Source organism: Daktulosphaira vitifoliae, unplaced genomic scaffold, assembly GCF_025091365.1.
Source record: "Daktulosphaira vitifoliae isolate Bord-2020 unplaced genomic scaffold, ASM2509136v1 Scaffold_1, whole genome shotgun sequence".
Lineage (NCBI taxonomy): Eukaryota > Metazoa > Arthropoda > Insecta > Hemiptera > Phylloxeridae > Daktulosphaira > Daktulosphaira vitifoliae.
In genome coordinates this window covers 38,598,272-38,619,512 of record NW_026099572.1, presented here as the reverse complement: position 1 = coordinate 38,619,512, position 21,241 = coordinate 38,598,272, and the positions used below count along the sequence as shown (strand labels likewise).

General features: G+C 24.5%; 1 protein-coding gene across 5 annotated transcripts in view; it reads left to right on the top strand.

The window, feature by feature from the left end:
• The window catches only part of LOC126903720 (acetylcholine receptor subunit alpha-type acr-16), a 72,521-nt gene extending 60,729 nt beyond the window's left edge, over positions 1–11,792 (top strand). The window contains exons 6-12 of one of the 5 annotated variants that reach the window (XM_050682177.1): positions 705–777; positions 3,214–3,408; positions 4,268–4,354; positions 4,863–4,949; positions 10,517–10,626; positions 11,043–11,205; positions 11,488–11,792. In XM_050682177.1, the coding sequence (XP_050538134.1) occupies positions 705–777; positions 3,214–3,408; positions 4,268–4,354; positions 4,863–4,949; positions 10,517–10,626; positions 11,043–11,205; positions 11,488–11,792 (1,020 nt within the window). Of the gene's footprint in view, positions 1–704; positions 778–3,213; positions 3,409–4,267; positions 4,355–4,862; positions 4,950–6,291; positions 6,379–10,516; positions 10,627–11,042; positions 11,206–11,487 lie in introns of all 5 variants that reach the window. The other 4 variants (XM_050682147.1, XM_050682139.1, XM_050682158.1 and 1 more) reach the window with 4 other exon arrangements.
• Positions 11,793–21,241: the final 9,449 nt, after the last annotated feature.

Sequence of the window (21,241 nt, the reverse complement as noted above, 5' to 3'; positions counted from 1 at the left end):
AATAATCTCTAGAAACGAGAACATTCTATTAACTTATTATTATTATATTATACATTATCATGAAATGGTACTGAATTTGCAAACACGTAAAAAATTGATCACTTTCAAATTTATCTATTTAGCAACAGATAATTCGATTAAACGAATTTAGAAATATAGTCTATTTCAAATAAAAGTTAATTAATTATCCTATTATGTTTTCGAATTTACAAACGCTTAAAAATTATATTTAGAAGTGGCAAAATTTTTTTTTTATTAAATTGGAACCAATTTACGGTAATTATACAGAATTTATTTTGACAGGGAATTTTTCACTTGCATTTACGCTAAAGATTTTTTTTGGGGAGGCTTATTATTTTTAGTCTTTAAACAATAAATAAAACATCAAAAAGACGAAAAAATGCGAAATCATTAATAAATCAAGGAAGAAATATAAAAGTATTAAGAAGCAAGCACAGATATATAATAAAACGAAATTATGGAAAGAGTGTTCAGTAAGTAAGGAAACAGGTCAATTGTTACAAGCAATGAGAACAATAAAAGCCCGTTTTCTAACTTACTGAACATTCTGTATATTTAGAAGTAAGTTAAATACAAAAAAAAAAAAGATGAGGTGATATATAAATATAAAAAAATTTAAAAAGCCATAGAAATATTTCTTAATTCAAATGTATTTTAAAAAGTGTTTATTTTTTGTAAATTAGGTAGATTTAGTGCTCAAGTCAGACAGTGGAGATACTACAGATTTCATATCAAACGGTGAATGGGATTTATTGGGTAAGTCAATTAAATAAAATATCAGATTTTGAGAGGAACATTACTAAATACTAAATATAATATTGTTATTAGAACAAAATATTTTATATAAATATATACATTGCTTTTCATAAATTGAAAATAACTTAAAAATCTAGTACAATGTTTTATATAAGATGAATAAACATGCGCTGTACATACTAAATGAAGCTAAAAACATCGCAAACTATCCTATCTATTCATATAATTTAAGTTAATAACATGAATTTGTAAATTTTATTTTATGAAATATTATATTGAAAATCATGAAATTATAATGGGTTTATTATAAAATAAATTGATAAAAGTAAATTAAAACTACAATAAATTAATTAAATAAGTTAAATTACATCGTAAGATTGCATTATTATATTTTTAAAAATATATAAAAATGTATAAAAAATAGTAATAATAGATCAACTTTCCATAGTACTCTACATAAAAATAATAAATAAATGCATTTTTATTTATATAAGTAAAAAGATAACAAACAATTTTCAATTTTTTGTTATTCATTTTAATGATTCCAAGGCACTAGAAAAATATTTTGTATTATACAGAAGCATAATTACAGGGAACAGGCATAATTTTGAGGATATACTCCCCCATGAACCCACAAACATTTTTGTATAATTACATTATACTGAGAGATGACTGGGGGAATTCCCGGCCAACTAAGCGATATTTGATGAAATTCAAATGTTTTTCATCTTAATATTTGAAATAACTTGGAAATGTAGTATTAACAAAGAGGTTACACTATATCAAAGTTTTCAAGTTCTTCAATACAATAATAAATTTAAAAAACAATTGAATTTATCCGACATTACACTGACTTTATTGGGTTAATACACTGAACATATTAAAACTCCATTGAAATGTATAAGAAATTCAAATTTAATATGATACAACTACATAAATAAAAAAAATAAATATTGTAAATGAACATAATTATTTATTTATCATATTAACTAAATTAATTGAATGATAATTTTACTAAAATTAACTTAATATTGAGAACTGAGGTAATGCCGTAAACTTAATGGTTTTTGACATAACTCAAAAGTTTTTTGTTTAAATACTTGGGAATCCTTGCAAATAGAGAATTAATACGTTGATTGCATTAAGTCAAGATTAAAAGTAAAACTAATTAAAATTTATTTAGTAAGATAAATTTAAAATAATAATGAATTATGACCGCTATTACAACTTAATATTGTTTTGTATTGCCCCTTTAGCATACCCCTGACAATAATCAATTTATTCCATTAAGTAAAACCACTATCATTATTTTTAAAACAATAGTTGATCCTTTTTATAATTTAAAACTAACTATACACGTGTAGGAGAAAAATATCATATATATCAAATATCAATACCTTATCTAAAAATTAAGTTGAAAACCGCAACATTTTAAAATGACTATTGAAAAAAAATGAAAACTGTTTTGGTGATAAAAATTTTTATATTACCATCAGTCATTATATTTTAAGTAATGATAATCTTAATATGCAATTAGTGTCTTACCCAGTATTTTATTTTAGAAGAAATTCGGTTAACCAGCATTACCTTTGCCCGGCATTCGCCCTGTCTCCCCCATATATGGCTATAATTGAGAGTAATTCGGGCAGAGAAAAACAATTTTGTTTAGGTNCTCCCCCATATATGGCTATAATTGAGAGTAATTCGGGGAGAGAAAAACAATTTTGTTTAGATACTCTCAGGATGAAACAGTGGTTACGTGTTTGGAGGGGTTAGCTCTTTAAATATTCCCATACTGATAATTTTAGTTTTTAACTGCTACTTAAATAGTGAAGATCATAAATAGAATATTTTATAAGTAAATATTTTCAGAATTTAACCATTTGATATTTTTTAGAATTACAATACATCATTTTGACATTCACTGACTTAATTTTACAAAAAAATTTCACATAAATTTGTATAATTTATAACTTAAAAGGCCCTCGATTTTACATTCATTAATAGTACGCAAAGGTGCATATAAACAGACAGATGGCGATTTAAGATAACATTGTTAAAACAACTGTACCCGGATATTTTAGTGCTATTCTATATTTTACGCCACACAACGATAAAATAAAAACAAAAATATTGATGGGTGTGTAATTTAGATTTATCGGAGATGACAATTTAGATAATTGTAGAATATTTAACTGGATAAGTCCTAACACGTCATTTATACTCTTTAATTGTAAAATTTATGAATACATTTCTNATTGATGGGTGTGTAATTTAGATTTATCGGAGATGACAATTTAGATAATTGTAGAATATTTAACTGGATAAGTCCTAACACGGTCATTTATACTCTTTAATTGTAAAATTTATGAATACATTTCTTTTATTCTTTGTTTTTAATTAGAAATATTAATGTTATAACTTATTTCAATATAGGTTTACCGGGGAAAAGGAATGGTATTGTATATGCATGTTGTCCAGAACCTTATGTTGACATTACGTTCACTATGAAAATAAGGCGGCGGACGTTGTACTATTTTTTCAATTTAATAGTCCCTTGCGTGCTCATTTCTTCCATGGCCCTTTTGGGTTTTACATTACCTCCCGATTGTGGTGAAAAACTCACTCTGGGTAAGAATAAATTAAGCAGTATAAGTAACATGATCATTAATTTGCCAGGATAAAATAATAATAATAAAAAATACATTTAAAAAAAGCAAGTTACACTAGTATAGATAAAAAAATCTTATTATTTTATCTTATATGTTAACATGATGAGAAAAAATGTTTTTTAACTATGAGTCACAAGAGATCAGTGCTGACCAAGTGTGCAAGGTATGCTAAACATAAGGGTAACTTTTAAGTATCAAAAAACTCTAAAATGAGTTTATTTTTAGTCCATTAAAAAAGTAAATAATTAAAAAAATAAAATTGTATTATTATGCTACGTTTTATTTTGAAATGTTCCATTTAAAATATCTGATTAATACTATTTTATGCATAAAATAAAATCTTAAATATATTAGACTGGTTTTGAGGTAAATATTTTCATAGAATTCCAGTCTCTAAACTTATTTCTGCATTGAATACGACTTTTCAATAATATTCTTTAATTATAAGTATTGAGATGACTTTTAGAAATTGTATTTTTAAAAAAATGATAAATTAAACGGTGTAAAGTTTTTAGGAAATAATATGCATATCAAATTTTTACTGAATACATCTAAAATATAATTTAGAGCCATTTTCGTTGTCATGATATGAGTTTTTTTACTCGAGGTATGATACAGTTTTAAAATCTAAAATCGAATTACATATTTTAACTCATTTTTTGGTTAACTTAAAAACAGTTAATTTTAACCGTTATAAATTTTCTATTTTAATTAGTATACTTACTAAAGCTATGTGTCAAATATTAATTTGAAGTTGCCGTATAAAAATAATAGATTAACCAAATGTTCTATTAGAAATAATTAAGTGTATATTTCAGAAATTACAATATTACTGTCTCTAACAGTATTTTTGAACATTGTTGCTGAATCAATGCCTACTACGTCCGAAGCGGTTCCCCTAATAGGTAGGATTAAGTAAATAGCATACAAAAAATTTGCATGATGACAGATGTCGTTGTCATTTGGTACTTGGAGGAACCACTTCGTTGGACATGTGATGTTATCTACATTCAAAAAATAATTTAAAATAATTATTTTTTTACTAAATATATGGGGCTTGGTGTGGCTCAGTTGACCGCCTTAAGCGCTGTATACTTTTGGTTCCCGAATGGGTGACGAGTATACAGGAACTTTTGCAGTCACACACCTTGTTCTTATACACTAGCTCCTTCAGCCAAAATAAAGTTGGGTCAGGTCGTCAGCCGGTGTAAAAGTCTATCAAATCGCAAGGTAGAGCCGACCCCAAATAGTTGGGATACAGGCTAAGGAAATAATTATTTTGGTGTTAATCTCAAAAAAAAAACACATTTATAGGATTTATACATACTTTAGTTTTGAACTTAAATTTAAATGTTTGTCAGATGATGTTCTCGAAATTACTTTAAGAATACAAAGAATAATTGGTTGTTACAGGAGTGACCATCTTGCTATCACTGACAGTGTTCCTGAATTTGGTGGCGGAGACACTTCCACAAGTCTCTGACGCAATACCCTTGCTAGGTACCTTAAACCCCTTTTCCTCCAACATATTAATTTCTTGTTTCAAATCGGATGTTTCACAAATGATTTTTATCTTTCTGTTTAGTTATTTATAGAAAATTTTATATTACATTTTTATCATTTCAATGATCATACAGAAATCGTACCAAAGAAAAAATAAAATTTATATTTTTAACCAAGAAAAAAACTTGTATTTTTAATATACGATTTAAAATCACACAGAAAACTATATTTTATATTTTAATAATCATATGATAGTTAAAAAAAAAAATTAAGGAGAGAAATAAGAACACGTAACACAGTATATGGTACTATGATATGAGTTCTTATGAGTAAAAGAATTTATATACAATTTGTAAACTTAAGAATTTTATTATATTTTGTTTCAATCATATCGACAAACCTCAATTTATAATTATAAGTAACTATATCGACTTAAAAAGCTTTACACAAGTATTAATAAAATAATACCAAAAGATAAGAAGTAAATTCATATATTTTAAAGCAGGGTATGATTTTTAATACAAATCTAAAATTTTATAACATTTGAGGAACATAATAAGTTATATAATGTAATTTAATATTTTATACTTAAATTATAAATAGATAAAAAGTCATGGTAACACTTTATTTTTTCTATTTTTACTAACAATGAACATTTATCCTTTTTTCCTTAGTACGGTTTCTGTTTAAAACGATAGTATACTAAAGACTTAGCCGTACTATATAGTTATATAAAAACTACAATGAATAATTCAATAATAAAAAGAAAATGTATGCTACGGCTTTGTCTTATAGTGTACCTACCATTATCCAGTTGGATCTTTCGCTCGAGTGCTTTTCTCACTTCACTTTTCTCTCTTACTTTGTATTTTTTTAGAACTTTTATACATATTTATCATTTGTATTTTGTTCTTAAAACAATAATATTTGTGTGTCTTTTGCATATTGATATCAATGTGAATTTGCAGTATTTTATTGTATTTGTTTGCCACCTTCAACTCCATTACAAAAACTTAACACATCATTATAAAGCCAATACCTTATCAGCTTCATGCCAATATTAAAACTAAATAAGCATTAAATATATTAGTTGTTAATAAGTAATCATTATATAATACAGCCTCAATATAGAATGTAGACGTACATAATATGATTTGGACATAAGAGTAAATTTTTTATGATTAACTTTAAGATCAAACATTTAAAAGTGCTCACTTGTATAAACACAATGAAGATAATGCGCATTGTAATAATAACTGGAATCGAAGAATCAAAGAGTATTCTCATCACCATTATTAATTATTTAATTTAGGACTCCAAAAATGTATTTGTGTTGCAGGTGTAGCAATACTGCTCTCACAAGTAATTTACCTATTGCGGGTAGCAGAAGTGTTGCCAGAATCCTCTGATGCAGTGCCCTTGTTAGGTCAGAATATACCAAATCGGCAGAATTGCTTGTTCACCATTATTCTCATTATTCTTCACTTTACGTCTACATATTCTATTTATCTTGACTCTTGACCTATATTATTATAAAAATCAGAGTATCTTTCATTTCCCATTAGGGTGTGACAAGTATCTTTACCTCTTTTTTTTTAAATCCGTTAATTATACAAAAAGTACTAAAACCAATACATTATAATAAAAATCTTATTTGGCAAAATATTTAAACACTATTATTAGTCATGATAAAACTATATTATTTTTAAACTTTAATTTTCAATAAATAAAATTAATACCATTACAAAATAATATTTTTTTATCATTATTAAAATAATAGTGTATTAAGTTTATAGCGGTAATTAACACATTTCATATATACAGTTTGAAAGATTATATTCAATATGAAACTAAAGATATATATTTTTTTAACATAAAATAATTAGTATACATAATAGTTGGTCAATATAAGCAATATAAAAACTACTAAAATTAATAATTGTGGAATAATAATTAAGTCAATAAAAAATTTGAATTACATATTTGCTTAAAAGAAATCATAAGCAATATGTTCATTTATCAAACGTGACATTAAATAACTGTCACACCCTCGTTCATTTCATACAATCATATATATTTACTGCATTTTTAGTTAGCTTTTTCAAATATTTCAATCTACATATTCAATTTTTTCTTGTTCTTTAAAAAAAAAAACGTTTTTGTCTTATTTGCATGCCTCTCAACATATATTCATTGCACAAATGATGCACAAAGAATTTGATTTATTACAAATTGCAACAATATTAATACAATACAGGTAATCACAGATGTATAAAATCAATTTTAATTAAATAAAATAATAATTTTTTTCCAGAAAACTAATGTCTATTTAATTTATTCAAGAAATATTTAATGGCAAACGTTTTATACAGATTACAACAGTTATAGTACAAATAAAAATTATTTAATTAATATTTTTTCCAAAGAAAATTCAAATAATTATCTCCAACGAAACGAATCGTAATAATACATTTTTCATCTTCCTAATTATTGCATTTTCAGATAAAACACTATATTCAATATTCTCGCAAACAATAGTATGTTTTTTCAAAAATTTGCTTAAACACTATGAAAAAAAAATAGTTAAACAGAAAAAATACGCCTTTCAAAACGTTAGGTGGCTCTATTGTAAAAATTATATTTATAACTCTTTTCGTTGGCGAAATTATTTATTCAAAATTACAAATAAATTTAAATCAAGATTTAAAACTAGGGTTTTACAACTAGTCCAGTTATAATTTTTAGAGAACTAAACCCCTTCTAAATTACATTTTAGACCTTTAAAGTTAAATAATTTTCGTAATTTTCATTGCATGACTTTAGTGGCATAATTTAAAACATTTACGTTGAAATTATATTTATATTAAAAATATTTAATGCAAAAAGCCACAAAAAAAAACTATTAAAAAATCGCAGATACCTATTTTGGTAACAATGTTAATAAATCTATAGTCATATACTTTATTTTTTATTTTAAAAGTTAATTTGTAATAATAAATTTGTTATATAATTTTGAAATTCAAGGTACCTTAAATTTTTTGATAATCAGACGACCTACCCTAGTTTATAATTATTTTGATTTATTAAAAATAAATGTAGATAAATATAAATTATCTTTATTAAAAGTTCACTGTAAAAATAATAAATAATGAAGACGTCGAATAATACATTGTTTTTTACTAAAAGAGTATAATATGGTTAGTACAATCCAGTAAAATTATAAATTTTGTCTAAAATTTCTGTAAAATACATTTTATTTTTTTTACAATAGTTACTTAAACGAATAAATGTATATACATATATTTATGTACAAGGTGCTAAAAAAAATTTTATGGTTAAATTATGAAAATTTAAACTTTTAAATTAATTAAAGTCGTACATTGCTGAGTGTTCAGTGTTTAGCATATAAAAAACCAATTATGATTTCTGTATAATGAAGATCAATTTTTTTTTTTAAATATGGCAGAGAAGAGTGATTAACAAGTTTATTTATAGGTATTAGCTACAAAAAATTCTATTCTACAAAATAAAAATTGTAATCCACGATTACTTCCCTAATTTATGTCACCACATATAAATGTGAATATATAATATATTATTCAATTCAGCTTGCTTGATATTTCTTAAACCGAATTTTCTAGTACTATGTATTTACATATTTTGTACACGCGTTTTCTTCGACCTACGCATTTCAATAAATATTATGAATGTTGAATTTTTTTTTTTTAGAAATTCACTCGACTCCTCTAGACTTGTGGAAACTCGTTAAATACTACGTGACTAAAGTTGTTGGTAGCGTTTTATTGTGGAATCTGGCACACGTGTCACGAAATTTTCTCCCTCTTAAAAACCTCTTTGGATTTCCAAAAAATACAAATCAAAATGCATAAATTAACTACGATACACAAAATTTGTACACATTGTTAATAACCCCTCCGTCAAAGTGAATCTATTTTTATCAGTATTTCTATTTTATTTCAACAAATACATGGACAATCAAGAATCGTTTTATTTACCAACAATATAGTTATTCTATACGTCTACGTATCTATATTTGTGGGTTTTGTATTACATTATCATTGTTATTAATTTTAAAAAAATGTTTTAAATTAATTATATTATTAACATTATAACACTAATCAGTGTTTAAACGTAACATAACTAAAAAATAAAATAAGTTTCTTTTGAAACTTTAAATAAGAATTTGTTAAAATTGGTACTTAAGTACTCCAAGTATCAACTGATCTGACTGCGTATAATAAATAATTAAGTATTAAACAAAAAAATAATAATAATACTATATATATAAATGTATGTATATTGTTTTTTTTACTATATAAATATATTGGTTTTGACATCTTTAATCATTTTTAATCAATTGAATATATATAAATATTTTAAATAATTATATATTATTTTAATAATTTTTAGTTTTGGACTACGTTAAAGTATTTTTTAAATTATTTGTCACTAATAAAACATTTTTTAATTTTTTAAAATTTAAAAATAGTCATTTTTGAGCTTTTTATCTTACAAAAAATATTGATTGGTCGATACAACTTGAATAAGAACTTATTTTATTATTAAATTTAAATACTTAAAGTGGGTGTACAGCTCGGGTAGGTACAGTTTGTATTGGTATACTCCGCCCGCGTTTTAAATAAAATAGTAACACAAAATATTGAATCAAAAGTTATTAAAGATGTTAAAACCTGGTGGGTCACTCTGTATGCGCATATATTAGTTAAAAATAGGTAATAATTTTTATTTTTATTTATATCAATATTTAGTGAATTATTATTTTTATTTTTTTGGAAATTATATAAATTTTCATTTAATAAATTAGAAATGTAGACGTTCAATTAATGAATACTAGATTTAAATTCCGAAAAAATTTTATTTCATTCTATATTAACATTATTTAAAATAAAGATGTTTATTAGAAAAGGTATATATTTTTAATGTTTTTTAACATCAAAACCAATGACAAGATTGTATATAACGATTTTTATTGTCGTTCCTTTTTTTATTTCCAAAATACATTGGATTAGTTTTTAAAAAAATTCAATGCAATTATGTAAATATAATCTATGTCATTTAAAAATAGAATAATAAAAAAGTAAACTTTTTTAATAATTGTATAAAACTGAGTTTATTTAAGGTAAAATATAATTTATCATAGTTCAATTAAATTTTTTTAATTAGACTTATTTTATTATACATTTTTGAAAATTAAATTACGCTCTATATAATAGATAAATTTCTTAATTATATTATTATTAGTCATAATATTAAAATATGATATTTATTTCTATTATTAATAAATAAAATCCAACTAACCCACTTTTTGTAGATGTTTATTTGCGCACATGTATAATTAATTCATTGCATGCTTATACGTTTACGTTTATTAGTGATTCGTTTATAAACATAAAATCTGTCATGCTTTACATAATTTTTTAGAAATAAAATATCATTCAATCATAGTAACATAGCAAAGGATATTTTTGAAATCCCATCTATTGTTAAATATATTTCATGTTTTCTAATTTATTGTGTGACAGGTACTTACTTCAATTGCATAATGTTTATGGTGGCGTCTTCGGTTGTGCTTACATTAGTAGTTCTCAACTATCATCACAGGACTGCTGACATACATACTATGGGTCCATGGGTACATTGATCTTTTTTTATATTTTATTATAGTAGTTAATTCTTAAATTTTAACAAGCATTTTATACATGTAGGATAAAGAAAAATGTATTTGTAATATAGATAAATTCTAGATTTCTTTAAGTTTATGACGAAGATACTGATAATCGCAAAACAATGCCAAATATTATTAGTGGTAGCATAGATAAGATATAAGTTATAATTTATAAATTATCTCCTATCTGTGGTACTAATTTCAAAATTTGACGCTGTTTTGCGGTTTAGGTACCTCCATTAAAAATGTTTGAAAAAATAACGAGAATTTACTTATATCACCAAACCTTTTTTTACCCTACGTATATCTATACAAATATTATGTGCAATTTGTTTGACGTGAAACACACATTATTTATCTAAACACTTTATTTTGTATACTAGACAAAATGTTTATTCCTATTATGGCTGCCTTGGATTTTGGGTATGCAAAGGCCAGGTAGAGACATATCTTTTAAGGCAATCAAAAGTAGATTTACAGACCGCAAAGGTATGGAACTTCGAGAACGTTCTTCCAGGAGTTTATTAGCTAATGTTCTTGATATAGGTAATAATTATTTTTCAAAAATATTTATTTAATAAAAATTAAGAAATTAAAATTAAATTCATATTATAGACAGTGTATAAAAGGGAATAAAGTAAATTTTGAAATAAATTTCTACTAAAATGTTGAGTAGAAAAAAATATAAAATTTCTTTTTAGAAAAAATTTAAAAAAATGTAGATTTAAATTTGTTCTCTTTTTACCCACACTATTACTAAAACTTTCATTTTTCATGGGAACTGACTTGCTACTAAGATTATTCATTACCTCGTAACATTGATTTCAGACGATGATTTTCGTGCAAGTGTATTGTCTCATCGAACTTTTAATTGTGGGGCAAGTACGTCATCACCAGCATCCGAAGCTAGAAGCATTTGCAATTACTCTGCTAGAGAACTTCAACTGATACTACATGAAGTTCGATATATTACGGATTACATGAAAAAACAACAGGACGACCAGGAAGTCATCAATGACTGGAAATATGCAGCAATGGTGGTAGACAGATTTTGTCTTTTAGTGTTCACGTTCTTCACTATTGTTGCTACTGTAGCTGTCCTTTATTCGGCGCCACATATAATCGTCGATTGACTGAGACATTGTGTTCACTTTTTGGTTGTCGACAATATCGGTTCATTATTGTTAAATTTTTCTTTTAAGCGATATAAAATTATTTGATTTAAATTATTTAAGTTATTTTTTTGAAATATTTTAAATACGCCATAATAAAAACGCATAAGAGCTTAACAAATGCAAAATGTATTTTTAAATAAAATGCGTTTACAGGGTGTTACAAAAAAGAACCAGAAACCAAAAAGTTTCTAGGCCAAAAAAAAATATGGTTAGTGTTTTTATACATATAATTTTTAAGTATAACTAGTAATAGATTGAAAGTATGAATATTACAGTAAAATTTTTCAAAATAAATTTAGTATAAATAGTTTTTAATGATAATGATAATTTGCATAAATTTGGTTTATTTTCATTAAAATTCTTCTTATATAAAGTAACATTAAAGAATGATCATTCACAAATATTATCGAAAACTCTATTTGTTTAAATTAAACCGAAATGAATAATTTGAACTCAAATTCTATGTAAAAATCTTGCTAGTTCACACCAATGATCTGGCATATCGATGGCATGAAACAAAAATCTTTTAATACACTTAAATTTATTCATCAGTAAGTTCATTTCGAAATTTATATCGTAATAAGATCTAACTTTTAATCAAATTTCAAAATATGGATGACGTTTAAGAATTATAATATCTGATAAATATTTATAAAAAAACATTAACTTTAATTAATTATTTCATACCCTGATTCATTTTTGAAAAAAATTTCATCTACTTCATTATTGTGCTACACTTTCGATATTATGTTAGAAAAGTAGTTCACAAATTTACTTAGATTCGTCATATTACTAATATTCATTTAGTGCATATAAATTGTTAATATGAAATGTGATATGGTTATAAAAATCTAATTAACTAACAATAGGTACAATTTCAAACATGTTCTTTTTCCTTTAGTAAAATATATACTCAGTTACCTACTTTACTCTTAGTTACCTATATGTTTGAATTATTACCATTTTTATTACTATAATTATTTTTCAATAAAAATTATTTATATAAAATAATTTTTTATAATTTGCAGATGGACATAAATAACCCTCTATCCATTATTTAAAAAAATATATTAATTGCTATTATATGTAAATGAAACTACTATTTTAATTTATTATAAAAAAATATTGACATAAAAATTTTATATACATTAAATAACTTCCCATTTGGTTCAATTACAATAGTTTTACAACCATATAGCTAGATTGAACAATATATAACCCTTCTGTAATTTAAAATATTATTAACAGCATTCAATTTAAATAAAGGTATCTTTTGATTTGGAATCTAAAATTTGAATAATATTGATTTTTTAATAGTAGTTTCATTAGGCTAAAAATTTTCTAGAATTAAATTTAAAATTCAATAATGATAAGCTATTAACATTTAAATAGATTATTTTTATATACTGTGATAAAAAAATATATAATTGTCAAAAAATGTGTATATAATATTTCCTTTAAATTTTTGTTATTATTATTATTATTGTTATTATTTTGGCCTTTTATTAGTATAAATTATGTTGAATAATGTAGTATAATAAATATTTTAAATAAATTAACATAAATTCACTCAAATAGTATAAAAATTTCCTTAAAATTAATTTAAAATTATATCATAAATGACATAAAATAGTCTATACAACTATTTTAAGATTAAAAATTAGTTTTAAATGTTATTTAATTTTAAAATGTACACATGTTTAGATACAAAATAAAAAACATTTATGATTTAATAATGAACAGAACTACCTATATATAAATAGAACTATTATTATTTTTTAAATCTGGAAACTAAAAAATTAATATTACAACATGGTCATTAAGTGTATAACGCCTTTTAATATTTTAATTTCAGTATATTAATTAATTTTAGATAGAATATTTAAGAGATATATTAAAATTAAAATGTTCAGAAAAAGTAAACTTAATGTTAATTTTTCTTTTGGAAAATTTGGATAATTTTCGTAGTCAAATAAACAGATGTATTATTAAATATTTTTTGCTAAGTAACGTTTATTTTAGATTGCAAAACTACTATTATCTTTAAACGTTTTATTGTTTTGAACCATATTTTGAAAAAAAATTATAATTTATCTATTTGTTAAAAAAAAAAAATTAAACAAATTATATGTTCAATCAATATGTCAATTAAATAAATACATATTTAAATTTCTTCATTATATTATAGTTTAAAAATATGATAAAATGTATGTTTTTGATTTTGTTTCATCATTGATGTTAGTTTTAGCTTCTGTGAAAAAATTTTTGTTTGATTATTCCGGTATGATTTAGTTAATTTTAAAAAATTAGTAATGATGTTTCGAATATGAATTGAAATTTTATTTTATCCATCGAACTCGTATCGAACAAAACATTTCTAACATTTTATTGAATAGAAAATTAGTTGACATCATATACAACATTTTTTACGCGATATTCGATTATAGCAGTTACCTTTCAAACCGATTTACATGGAAAAACTTTTATAACAAACAACTGAAAAATTATACAAACTTCTATAAGATACTATAAGATAGGGTGTGAACTTTGTCGGCTCAATTTAATCAATGCAAAATTATAATCCACCCCAGTAAAATTTACTACATGTTCGCTATATCTATAAACTAATTCACTTACTTATTCCAAATGGTTAAGAATTATTTTTTAATAACAGAAAATTTTCATGTATTTATAATTGTAACACCAACTTAAAAATAATTAAAAATTAATATTTTACAATAAAACTTAACATACTTTACATTTATATAAAAGTAATTTTTTTATTGAATATTATTTATTTTTTTCCATTATTTTAAAAAAAATTAATAACATTTAATTTAAGGCGCAAATTTTGGGAAACGATTTGATTTTTATATTTTTTTAATAAATTAGAGTTGAGTCTTATAAAGATCATTAAAATTTTAATTGTGATTGTATAGATATCAAAATAGAAACAATAAAAAATATTTATGTACACATTAATTAGTTTAACGAACAAAATTGTCATTTGCTATCATGATTATAGTTATCTCAACTATAATATATTTTGAGTATCTCACTCAAAATAGCTATATTTTAAGTGCTATTAATAAGTAAATATTTAGAAATTATTTAGCATTCTGCATAACATTATGCTAGTCAAATGATTTCCCAAGTAATCCATACTAGGAGTTACAGTTAACAAATGAGCTATCCCTGACTAACTGAGGTGCTAACGGGACTATCCTTTTAGTAATTTCCATAGGATATATACAGCTTAAATAATACAGGATGTCCAAAAAGGACTGACTGTGTTATGTGGGAAAATACAAACCCGCATTATATGACACATAATTATCTAAAGTTTTGTTTTCTGACAATGAGCACTTTACTTTTAAATTATTTAAAAATATGAAACGATAAATCAAGCTTTAACCATAAAACAAAGTTTTTTGAAAATTTAACATCAAACTGACACAAATAAAGTTCCTATATGCACCTATATATTTATATAAGTATAAATAGAACAGACATTATTATTTTTGACTCCTTAAAACCGTTTTTAAATTGACTAAATAAATACAATAATAATGAATTTTAATTTTTTAGTTGGGATAAAATTTCAAATATTGAATGTTTTATTATTATTAAAGTATAAGTTAAGTTGCCTGTAATACTTTCATAGGCGTAATTTCAAATTTTTCCTTGGAGGGACTACAAATATTTACATTAAACAGATTCATGGGAGTTCTGCCTCTCCATATTAGTTTCAAAGTTTATATATTAACACAAGACCTAATGTACTTATCATACCAAGTCTTGTCTTCCAACAATTTATTTTTATTAGTATAATAAATTACAAAACACTTGATAAAATGATAAAATATGCTATTATAATATTTATTACACAATGTATATTGTATATTAATACAATGTATACTAAGATATTTTAATACTACTTTATGATTTCTAAAATAATCGTTTAATAGTCGTTAAAAATGTTGAGTGCATTAAACATTTTTAGAAAGTCCCTCCAAGCTGCTCCCCCAATTGCACTCAATAATTATTTTCCTCAATAATGAAATAATTAACTATACTGTAGCTAACAATAAGAATTAAAAATGATTTTTAGCAGTGATTTAGTTATATACTAAGTAATATAGATAAACAAAAGACTATCAAAAAGGTCCTGAATAACTCAGTAACTAAAAATTAGTTGTAGTGGATAATTTTTAGTAAAATTTCTTGATTCCCCTAAATATTTTTTCTGCTCGTTAAAATTTGTTGCTCATAAATTACAACTCAACTACTTCATATTAGTTGTTTCATAAATTAAACATAACTAAAACTGTGTACAAAAATTCATTAAACGTGTAAATCGTTAAACAAATGTTTTGTATGTTAAATTATGTATTAAAAAACTATTGTGTATAAATTAAACTAATTTAAATAAAATAATTGTAACATAGTTACTATACAAGGAAAGCTATTCCTTGTAAATGTTTTTTATCCATATTGAATATGTATTATAAAGATTGTAATTTGAAAGTATATAATATTACTAAGTTATGTGACGACAAATTTATAAATATAATACAATGTGTAGAAACTTGACTTGTTCATATTTTTTAGTATATTCACCTTAATCTTCCAGATGTTTAATATAATTAAAAATTATATACTTAGAATACCCCAAGGATTTTGAATAGATAATTTCCTAAATTTTTGTATAATTTGGTAACCCGTTAACTATTTTTGCAATAAGAAGTTTGAACACTTGAACTCTCCAATACTTACGCCTGCGTCATTATTTTTTATTTCAACTTTAAATATTATGAGGACGTCCAAGTACTTTTTTTCGGTGCATCAAAACATGTCCTGAATGATCACAGATTCTGGACGATTAAGTGGTCGTAGATATACGATCATATGTCAAAATAAAACATGACAAAATTATTTACATCCATACATGGGCAATTTTTGTAAAAAAATTTTTAAAAAAGTTATTTTTTTTTAACTGTAATAATTTGATTAAAATTGGTTTATCGAAAATGACATCTATGCTGTACAATGTCAAATCACAGTAACTAATATTCTTATCGAAATTTACTTTTTTACATAGTCACAGGAATAATAACCTGCCGAATTTTTTTACAAGTGGGTATTTCATCGGCCCGAAACAACAATGTGGTTTGCTGCTTGCATAACGACTAGCTATGATAGCAAGGGTCGCCACCACCAAGGCGATGTGTCACACCTATCAGATATGATTACCGGATTATAAGTGGAATTAAATTAATAGTTTAATTTAAATTAGTATGTAGTTATATTTATATAATATAACGCAAAAGAGCAGATGAAGAGCCAACACCGATCTAAAGGCAAATTTCAAATCGATAACTGCCAGTCTTTTTGGGAGGGATCAATACTGATAAACAATCCGATTTTAATTAATTCTCTCTTGTCGCCTTATCTAGCGGTCAGCGGCAAAAATAATGAATTGCATTATTTTGTACAATAAAAAAATAAATATGTAGACATAACGAAAAATTATAAACGGTCCACCTTCGAAATTGTGACGATACAGTAATTATTCTATAACATTAATACAATTATTATAGTAAAAATATTATTAATTATTGTATATTTAAGGCGTAATAACCTTTTTTTTTATCATCATTTTGATTTTTAGGAAAAAATTTTGTATACCATGTTTACCAAAGTATAAAGTATAAAATATTAAATACCGTCCTAAAATGATTTCTGGACATCCCCAGATACCTCAGTAAACAATATACACACGCGATTATAAAATATATTATTACTTAATATTAAACAAAAATACAAATATGTCATGTAATTATAAAGCGAAGAACTATAATATATTATAGTATAGTTCTCGTATTACCATAAGAATTACCTTTGGAAGAAATTGCAGATATAATACAACGTCCATTATTACTGATGCAATAAAACTGGACCGGTTTAGAATGATTCACTGGAGATAGTCACTAAAGTGTAGTAGGTTGACAGTCGGTGGGACCTTGCCGCCGGTATGAAACACAACGCTATCTCTTGAGTTTTGTATGCGCATCGTTTTTACTTGACGACCCCTTCATCCTTCAAAAAATATTATTTATTTAGAACTAACTAAATACCATTCTGAATAGATCCATGTGTAGATTAAAAAAGTATATGCTCATTTAATTAAATAAGAATATTGAGATAGATATTACTTTTAACTTCCAAAAATTATGAAAGTATGAGATAGTGAGTAATTTTCCACATTATTCAAATATTACAAAACTATACTACAAATTGAACTAATTTTATTTATTTATTTATTTATTTAGTAATTATTTAATTATCAACAAAATAAATATTAATTTGTTTAATATTAAATTGAATTTTAATTAATTTATGAAATCTGAAACTTAATACATTTCACTTGACATATTAATATTTATTTTTAAAATAGTGTATGTTTTATCTTAAAAAGTTCTTATTTTAGTGACTGACCAAGTGACAAAACTCTTAGTGTTTCTAAAAACTTATAATTGATAATAATAAATGATTTTTAATTAAATACATTTTTATGGAAAAATATATATAAAACGCAAATGAGGGGTGGTATCAATCTTAAAAATTGTTATGTATTTTAGATTAAAATCAGAAAACGCATCAACCAAAAAAATATTTTTTAACCAATTATTTATAGATGTTTTTATTAAAGTTAAATAACTTCTAATTTTATGAGTTCTATCATTGTAGCACTCAATTCTACAAAAAAATCTAGATAATAACAATTAAACAATTTTTGGTTTATACGATCCTTTGAACTTACACTGATGAAAATTAGAGCTAAAAATAAAATTAAGCAGTTAATTCAGTAAAAAATTAACTTATCGTAACAAAAAATTAACAATTAAAAAATATTTTCTATATCGGTGCAGTATTTACCATTGGTTTTTTTTCTTATCGTAGAAATGGTAGTAACCCATTGCTGAATACGAGTGTAAAGTGAGCAATTTCTAGCTAGCAATTTCTTATCAATTTAAAAATGCGGTAATAACTTGGTTACCGGATACACGCTACTAACCGATGTCACTAAAGGCCGCTATAATAACCCATGAATACCATAAAACAATTTGTTGTTTAATATAAGCTGTTGCAAAAACAAATATGTAAATGTACAGGTTTATCATGGAACACGTTATTAAAATGCCATTTACTATATAAATAAAACCTGAAACATTTAAAAAAATATGTGTTCTCATTAAAAAAAAAACAAAGTTGACACCCTTAAAATGATTAAATACCTAATAATTTACGAATAATAAAAAACTTAAGGTAACCAAAAAAAAATAAAATGTTTAATTATTTTTAATCTGTAGTAATTGATTGGGTTATGATAAAAAAATCACTCAGTATAATAGTTATAAATTCATAATCAATATTTAAATTTAAAAAAAACCCAGCACTGGGGGGTCGCGGCACAGTGGTGACGTGGCATAGTTGGATCAAGTATTATGATATCTGACAGTGATTAAAATCACTATCATAAGAAACGCTTCGATGCAAATCTGTAGATAGTGTTTCATTTAGAGAAATTGGTGGATTATTCCAAAAGCAACATCAACTCTTATTTCTTTAATTATATTCTGATTAGTAGTACTTTGATTTTAAAATATAATATATGAATAAAGACTAATTATAGTTTTCAAATTCAGTATGAAATTGTGAGGCCAGCTATGATGTATGGTTCATAGTGTTGGGCGGTTGATAAGAAAGTAGAGCAGAGAATAAGTGTAGCAGAGATGAGAATGCTTAGTTGGATGAGTGGAGTGACTAGAGAAGATAGGATAAGGAACGAGCATATAAGAGGAAGTATAGGTGTTGCGTCAATCGTGGATAAGATGACAGAAAATAGACTTAGATTGTTTAGTCATGGTATGAGGAAAGAAGAATCGAAAGCTGTAAGAACAGTTATAGAAATGAATGTTGAAGGAAGAAGAGATAGAGGAAGACCAAAAAAGAGATGGAGGGATGCTATTGAATGCGATTTGAGGACAGCTGATGTGAGCGTAGAAGATGTGGGAGATCGTGTCAAGTGGAAGCTTAGGATAAGGGTGGCCGACCCCAAGTAGTTGGGATTAAGGCAAAGAAAAAGAAAAATATTACCAGAAATTCCGGTGGCAATTGACATAATATGATTGTTGTTTCGGAATGTACAATTTAGCGTTTAGTTGGGTTTAAATAATATAGCGTCAAATCAATTACCTACTCTATCGCTTGTATATTAATATACACTACACTTTAATGATACAATAAATAAATAAACTCACACATACACACATATGCATTTATAACATTGTGTCTAACGTAAGTGTAACATGATAAAAAGTAACCGTAAAATGAAAAAAATGGAATATAAATTTTAGTACTCATATTAAATGTAATGTAACTCGAAAAATATTTGTTTAAATGAAAAACTATAAATAATTTGTTTGTTTATAATTGTTTTTTAAACAACTTTTGTACGAAACTTTTTTTTGTAAGTTAAATATTTTTTGAAAACATTAAAAAAGCTCATATTTTTGAACTTTTGCGAGGCTGTAAAAAAAAGCTCAATTTCAATCAATGAAGACTATTAGTATTTCATTATACATATTTTAATTCAACTATTAATAAAACAAAATTTGGTTGGGAATTTTTTAAGAAATTTTTCGTTTGTTAACTGGCCTAGATGTCAATTTTAAATTTGTAATTGAGCTAAAAGTTATGGTAATATATTCAATTTTTTTTGCCATAAACTTTCATAAATCTTTATCAAAAATTTTTCATAAAATAACTTAAAAAGAATTAAGAAAAAATGCAAAAAATTCTTTGCCATACACAGGTTGGAACCTCGTACCCCAAGCGTGTAAAACATAAGTTTTACCAACTCAGCAACCATACGTCGATGCAGTAAGATGAAAAAATTGGTTATTTAAGCTAATTCAAATTTTAAAGTTATTTTTCTCAACTTCAAAGAAGCAAACAAATTTAAATAAGTTTAACTTTCTATGATATATTAATTTTAATTTATATAATGTTTATGAAAATCTATACTCCCCTTCTCAGGTATTTTAAAATAAAATAAAATACAAAACCCAGAATTTTAACACAAATATAGCATATTTTTGAATACGGTAGTCATTTTTACCATGAAGACAAATCCAGAGGTCAAATTTTTTTTTTCACATTAAAGTATATTACATAAGCTTTAATTTAAGATATATATAAAAGTGTCAGTATTTCCGGAATACTTTCAAAAATTAAATTGAAAATATCTTAGTAACAATACGCATGTTTAAAGTTTTGACCCCCCTTGTTAAAGGGGTATGATCCGATTTACAAAAAAAGCGTGCCAGATGAAAGGGGTATAT